The sequence below is a fragment of the Euprymna scolopes genome, chromosome 24, assembly GCF_053919585.1.
Source record: "Euprymna scolopes isolate OS-2025 chromosome 24, ASM5391958v1, whole genome shotgun sequence".
In the NCBI taxonomy this organism is placed as follows: Eukaryota; Metazoa; Mollusca; class Cephalopoda; order Sepiida; family Sepiolidae; genus Euprymna; species Euprymna scolopes.
In genome coordinates this window covers 89,739,986-89,747,053 of record NC_136505.1, presented here as the reverse complement: position 1 = coordinate 89,747,053, position 7,068 = coordinate 89,739,986, and the positions used below count along the sequence as shown (strand labels likewise).

Genomic DNA, 7,068 nt, shown 5'->3' with positions numbered 1-7,068 from the left:
CGCTGAAACGTAACATTTTTATACCCAATTTATATTAAATGTTACTATGGTTCTTGGAAATACACAAATAAAGCCGGTGAAAGTTTTTAAAGGTCTATATTCTACTATTTAACCGTATTTATTTATTTTCATGATTTTGTGAATAAATTTCTAAACGTTTACGATTGTTTAACGTGGGTAGTGTCTGTTATTCGTTTGATGACCATTGTGAAATAATGGTGTAACGATAATTTTAGATATCATTTGTTTGTTTGGCGTCACTTCCGGTCGAATCCCGACACCGGCAAATTTCTTCAGAATTATTTTATTTTAAAATTTATCAGGAGAGAAAGAGAAAAGGTTTGGCTGTTTTTTTCTATACAGCATGAAAAAGTCGATCGAGGCTAAAAAAATTATTCAAGAGAAAATGGTGAGTAAATTTACAAAAAGAACAAATACTTTATGACATTTAAGAATAAAACAAAAAAAAAAATAAACGTGTTATTTTTCCAATACGGGGAAAATATCCTTCCTCTATTTATTTTGAATTTGTCGATGTAATCTATAAATATATATATATAAGTTGTAGTTTTTGCGTGTCTGTCTATTTATGAACTCCTTGTTTTTTTTTGGGGGGGGGCGGTTATGATAACTCTTTAATTTAATAAAAGTTAACTTAATAAACAACTTTCTCGTGAATCGATTTCCCGCTGCTACGTGTTTTACGTACACGTTTGGGTGATTCTTTAGGAGAGAACCGATATCGGTAATGTCGCTACATAGGGTTTATATAGAAAATCTCCGAAGCAGTTTACGATTTGAAAACCGCGAAAAAAAAATGGGGTAGTTATGCAGAATACGGAGCGTGCTAATGGCGGGGGGGGGGGATTATATTTTCGTGTTTTTATCCGTTCTTTTATGTTTGAAATTGTTGTTAGGGGTTGGAGTTGACATGTAATACTGGAAAACTGCTTAATATCCTTAATATAGCAAGTGTGTCCAAACCGAACTTCATGTTAACCCAGGCAACGCCAGATAACCATGCTAGTTTAACTAGATAAATAAGAAAATGTCAATTTCCTTTCCTAAATTTATGTTGCATAGCGCATGCAACATAAATTTAGGAAAGGAAATGGACATGCATGGGTAACTGACAATGCCGGAAAAATATCGGAGTCGAGCAAAGCCAGATGTAAATCGAATTGCTGGCGATGATCTCAACCTTGGGTTCAGGGGTTAATACCATGCAACCGGTAAAAAAACAAATTAGAGTGGTCGATGTTCTGCTGTAGAGTATCGCTATATTTACCTTTATATACTTATCGTCCTTTAATGTTTATTTTTATTTAATGTCTTAATTTACCTCTTTATTTCTATATAAAAAAAAGTAAATTTTTGGTAATTGTTTATTTCTATTGTTAAATAAAAGTCATTTAGTGAACTTTCGAAATCGCCTCCGCCTTAATGCTATTTCTGACAACCTTTTTATTTTTTGTTAGCGGTTGGGAAACATTTACCTATAATCACGACTGTGATATCAGGCATCGGCGAATGTCGACCAAGCCCCTACAGTCCTTTAGTTGCATGAATGAGGGACAAGTTAGTTTGCAAAGTTTTCCAATCGAAGAATCGAGATCAGAAACAAAAAGAGAAATATATAACTATGGATTGAAATTGCTAAAAGTACGAAGCATAATACAATAAGAATGTCAAAATAAAGGAAGAGAATTCCAGTCCAAAGAATTTTAAATATAAATATATAAATCAAAATATATAATTCAAAACTGTGGGGAATTTCTATTGAAAAGTAGTTTAACTATTGAGAAAACTTGAAGCACTTACCTGCGACTCCCAGGAAGAGTGGCAGCAGAAATCTTTTGTGTGGGTGATGACTCCTTTTATATTGGTAGTTGTTACGTTTAACTTATTTGATTGGCTAACTGGATTATAAGAAGGATGGAGTGAACTGAATTCTGGTTGCGCTGTTCAGTTTGGGATTCGAGTTGAAGGAAATTGAATCGTTACCCTTATTACCAGACTGACAAGGTTCTACAATTTTTACCTAGTCACAGGTCGCAACAAACCATTGTTGCAAAATCCTTGTTAACCTCTACCTTCCAGTGGAGAAAGTTTCCACATAACAAAACTTTGTAACAATGGTTGTTGTGACCTATGGTGTAGATAAGAAATAAGCATCTCGTTGATCGGGTAAAGTTAATACGGATACAAGTCTTCCTGTCATACAATGCAGGACTGATCCAAAAACAGTGCCCTTCTGCACAATCAGACTTTTTATAATCAGCTCGGCGAATCAAATGAAGTGAACGTAACAACTGGTGGTGGGACGATTAATCGGAATCGTTAATCGTAAGAATCGTGTATTTTTTTTTGGGGGGGGGGATCAGAATCGGAATCACACCGTTAAAAAATACCTTAGATTTACGATTCTTTCATTATGGTTCTCTTATATTTTTTAAGTTGAACTGTTTGTTTGAAGTGAAATTAATGCTGTCAAAAATTGATGATAAAAACGTCATAGAACTTTTCATAACATATTTAATATGATGTACAAGAATTTTATTAACTGCTTTAAAGGTAATCTTTATCTTAATGAGTTTTCTTATTCCGTCATATACATAAGCGTTGTCTGTTTCGAAACTTCGAGGCCCATGATTAGTTACCTGTCGGTCGGCTTGTTTAAAATGTCCAAAACAAAAACGTTAGAACTACATATTATGCTGACTGACGGTTCCGCTTAAGGTTTTTCGAAAACTACAAAAGAAAAAAAACAATCATTTTGCTATCTGTTTAATAAATTGCGGTAAGTGAATTTAATTTTTTTTTCTTTTAAAAATTTACATTTCATTAAAATATTCTGCAAATGAAGCAATTAAACATTTCTTTTGGAACTTCTTTGCACAACAAAAACAAAAAAAAATATGAAAAATTTATTAAAAAAGGAAAAAAGTTACACTTTTTTTAAAAAATCTTTTGAACTCTAACTTTACAAACTAACTTGTCACTCAGAGCCGTTCAACTAAAGGACTTTAGGGGCTTGGTTGACATTCACCGATGCCTGATATCACAGTCGTGATGTGAGCATAGGTAAATGTTTCCCAACCGCTAACAAAAAATAAAAAGGTTGTCAGAAATAGCATTAAGGCGGAGGCGATTTCGAAAGTTCACTAAATGACTTTTATTTAGCAATAGAAATAAACAATTACCAAAAATTTACTTTTTTTTTATATAGAAATAAAGAGGTAAATTAAGAAATTGAATAAGAATAACCATTAAAGGACGATAAGTATATAAGGTAAATATAGCGATACTCTACAACAGAACACCGACCACTCTAATTTGTTTTTTAGGGGTAATTGAGGTTGCTGACAACAAATCTGATAATCAAACTCGTTGTAAATTTACCGTTTGCATGGTATTAACCCCTGAATCCAGGGACTATTTTCCGCCATTTTACAGCTTCCGTTTATGCTGCATGCGGTAAGATAAACGACGGCTGTTGAATGTGCCTTCACGTAGCAAACTGCCTTTTTGACCTGGCATACGAATCTTTTGTGGAACATTTAAAATTATATGAAAAAGAAGAAAAGCACTCCAAGTGGAGGGGGCGGGGGATGTCGGGACATTTTTGTCTTTCAGAACATAGAATTTTCAAACTTTTTTTTTTTTTTTATTGGCGGACAATTTAAAATTCAAAGAAAAAGTTGTCTGTAACAAAATTTTTAAAAAATACATTAGTACTTTTTGAGGGGATTATTTTTTTGTCTTATGTAGTTTTTAATGCATTTTAAACAAAGTTTTCACGAGCGGTTTTTAAACAAAAAATGTCTTTCTGACATCACCATCCCACTTGGAGTGCTTTTCTTCTTTTTCATATAATTTTAAATGTTCCACAAAAGATTTGTACGCCATGTGAAAAGGCAGTTAGCTATGTGAAGGCACATTCAACAGCTGCCGTTTATGTTACCACGCACTCGTGTGCAGTGTAAGCAGAAGCTGTAAAATAGTCCCTGGGTTCAGGGGTTAATATCATGCAAACAGTAAATTTGCAACGGGTTTGATTATCAGATTCGTTGTCAGCGACCTCGATTAACCCTAAAAAAACAAATTAGAGTGGTGGGTGTTCTGTTGTAGCGTATCGCTATATTTACCGTATATCTATATATCTATAAAAGTGGACGTGTCTGTCTGTCTGTCTACATTTCCCTACGCAATAACTCTGTAAATTTTTAGTCTACAGACTCGAAATTTTATATACGGAGTATTGAGATTTGGGAAAATCGATGTTATCGGTTTTCGGCCAGAAATTTGGCTGGTAAGGGGTTAAAGTTCAACGATTTGACCTTTGAGAACTCTACCAAACTCCTCCGACAATTTTGGGTTTAGACACTTGAAATTTTAGATATAGGTTTCTTGTACATGGATTTAACTTAATAACTTGATTTGAGCCCAAAACAAATGTTAAGGGGTCATAATAGGGGTCAAAGTTAAACAAATTTGACCGCTTTTTTTTTTTTTTTTGCTCATCCTACACCTCCAAACACCCGGGCAACACCAGGCCGAAATGCTAGTAATCTATATATCTATAACAGTGAAAGTGCCTGTGTGTCTGCCTGTGTACATTTCCCTGCACAATAACTCTGTCAATTTTCAGTCTACAGACTCGAAATTTGATATACAGGGTATTCAGATTTGGGAAAATCTTTGTAATCCGTTTTTGGCCATAAATTTGGCTATTAAGGGGTCAAAGTTCAACGATTTGACTTTTGAGAACTCTACCAAACTCCTCTGCCAATTTGGGGTATAAATACTTGAAATTTTAGATATAGGTTCGTTGGACATGGATCTCACTTAATAACTTGATTTGAGCCCAAAACAATAAATGTTATGGGGTCATAATAGTGGTCAAAGTTAAAAAAAAAAATTGACCTCTGCGGTCTCTACCAAATTACTCCAGACAATTTTTGGTCTAAACATTTGAAATTTTACATAAAGGCTATTCAGAGATAGGGCAATCTTTTTAAACGGTTTGGGTCGAAAATTTAAGCTACCAATATCTAAATGTACGTATGTATGTTTGCAAAGGCTAAAAATTTAATCAATAATTTAGTTATTTTTAAATTTCATTTAGAAATAAGAATATTCTAGAAAGTGGAATAAAAATCAGTTAGCGATTGAAGCTGCAAAAAAAAAAAATGTTAAATTTTAAAGAGTTATCGAAGATAAAGAGAAAATAAAACAAAAAAACGAATATCAAACGATAAACAAAACATGTTATTCCCCTTGAAATTTGATGTTATTGTACTTTTGTTGAATTAATCATGGCTTACTTTTTCTTTATATTTTTTAATAAATAAAATAACTCCTGAAATTGATTGTTATTAATTTCATGGTGCATGTTTAATTCATGGTTAAAATATTTGTTTTGACTTTTATCTTCAATGAAATATTTTACAGAAAAAAAACAAATCGTTTTTGAAATTCCCTTAATTGTATTTCCACTTTTTCGCTGTACCAAATTTTTTCGTTACACAAAAACTTTCGATTATATAATGGTATATTTCAAAACAACAATTCCATGAGAATCGGAATCGTACTTGGTATCGGAATCGTTAATCAACATTTTCCTGGAATCAGAAAAAGTTTAGGAATCGTCCCAACACTATTAACAACTATCAACATAAAAAGAGTCTGCACTCTCACAAATATTTCTTCTTTGGCTTCTGTTCTTCTCGAGGGTGCCGGTAAGAGATTCCAATCAATTCTTTTATGTAGAGAAATATTTTTCCCAATGAAACAAAGAAAATGAGATAGGGAGAAGAGAGTGAAGCCAATGACACACTTCTGGCGTCGTCCTACCGACCAGCTACACCCCACTACCAAACTCTCTTGCTTGTCAGATTATCATATGTAAAATAAATAAAACTTTGTTGATTTAACAAGTTGTTTGATTACAAAAAACCATGACATGCATAGTCATAAGTGTGTCCATAAAATATATAGATGACAATATAACATTAATTTCTCAATTCACAATATCGATTTTTATTTTAAGAGCAAAAAGGTAAAAAATGAAAACTAATAAAATGTAGAAATTGTGTCAGCATAATCTGCATCGTCAGTGTCGTCAGATAATTCACTGACAGCCGCAGTTACCTGTGAGGTCAAGTTTTCTTCCATATCTTGATGAAGAGTTTTTGATCACCTAGAACATCATGGATATTAAGCGGCATGTGCTGGGGGTACAAAAATGAGCAGAGCCTCTACATTAGTCAGTTTGTTTTTACAGTGGGATGTAGAGATGAAAATCGCCTTCATAAACATTGGATTTTGATCGTGTTGTCAAATGTATTCTGTACCTCTGACCTGTGCTCCAAGGAGAGTTTGGAGAGCACTATGGTACATGTTATGACGTGGGTAAATTGAATCTTTCATAATAGCAAAAAAAAACATGGTAATCACATCAATGTAGAGACAAAAACAATGGTTATCGGTTAACAACATTTATTGATGTTAACATAACGATTGCATAAAAATATATACTCAGATGGGAACAGATTGAATTAGAAATGTCTCTGCTATGAAGAACGATGTTCGTTCCTCCATTATCCCAATCGCAGACTGCCCTTCTCGTGCCGCTCTTGTGATATTCTCGTTCTTGTGTTTACATACGAGAATCCCAGAGACTATTCCACAGTTCAGGGGAAACAACTCTTCTCTGAAAATGTAGAAATTATTTCCCTTAGATTGGATTCCTAGATTTGTTCTAATTGTCGTCTGAACAGTACACATAACTGATTTTCCCTATATATAGCACTTGGTCCTCAGTTTATGGTATGAAAATTATAGAAATGTTAATAAGGGGTTCAGAGCTTCGAGCAGGGGTGCACAGGTGGGGTCCTCATTGATTTCTGGGAAACACAGTGCGTGAGCATTGAGGAAGGGGATGGGAGTAATGAATATAAATTTCCCAAAATTTATTTTAATAAATGCCTTTTTATCTATCCATCCCTTATCTACCAATACAGGGTACATCTTTAAGAAACATCTCCTCCAAAAAAAATGACAAAA

At 33.6% G+C, this 7,068-nt stretch overlaps 1 protein-coding gene across 1 annotated transcript in view; it reads left to right on the top strand.

Moving 5' to 3' along the window:
• Positions 1 to 242: 242 nt before the first annotated feature.
• The window catches only part of LOC145246833 (THO complex subunit 5 homolog A-like), a 61,466-nt gene continuing 54,640 nt past the window's right edge, over positions 243 to 7,068 (top strand). Inside the window, exon 1 of the mRNA XM_080108670.1 lies at positions 243 to 409. Within this exon, the coding sequence (XP_079964796.1) occupies positions 365 to 409 (45 nt within the window). The 5' untranslated portion in view covers positions 243 to 364. The remainder of the gene's footprint in view (positions 410 to 7,068) is intronic.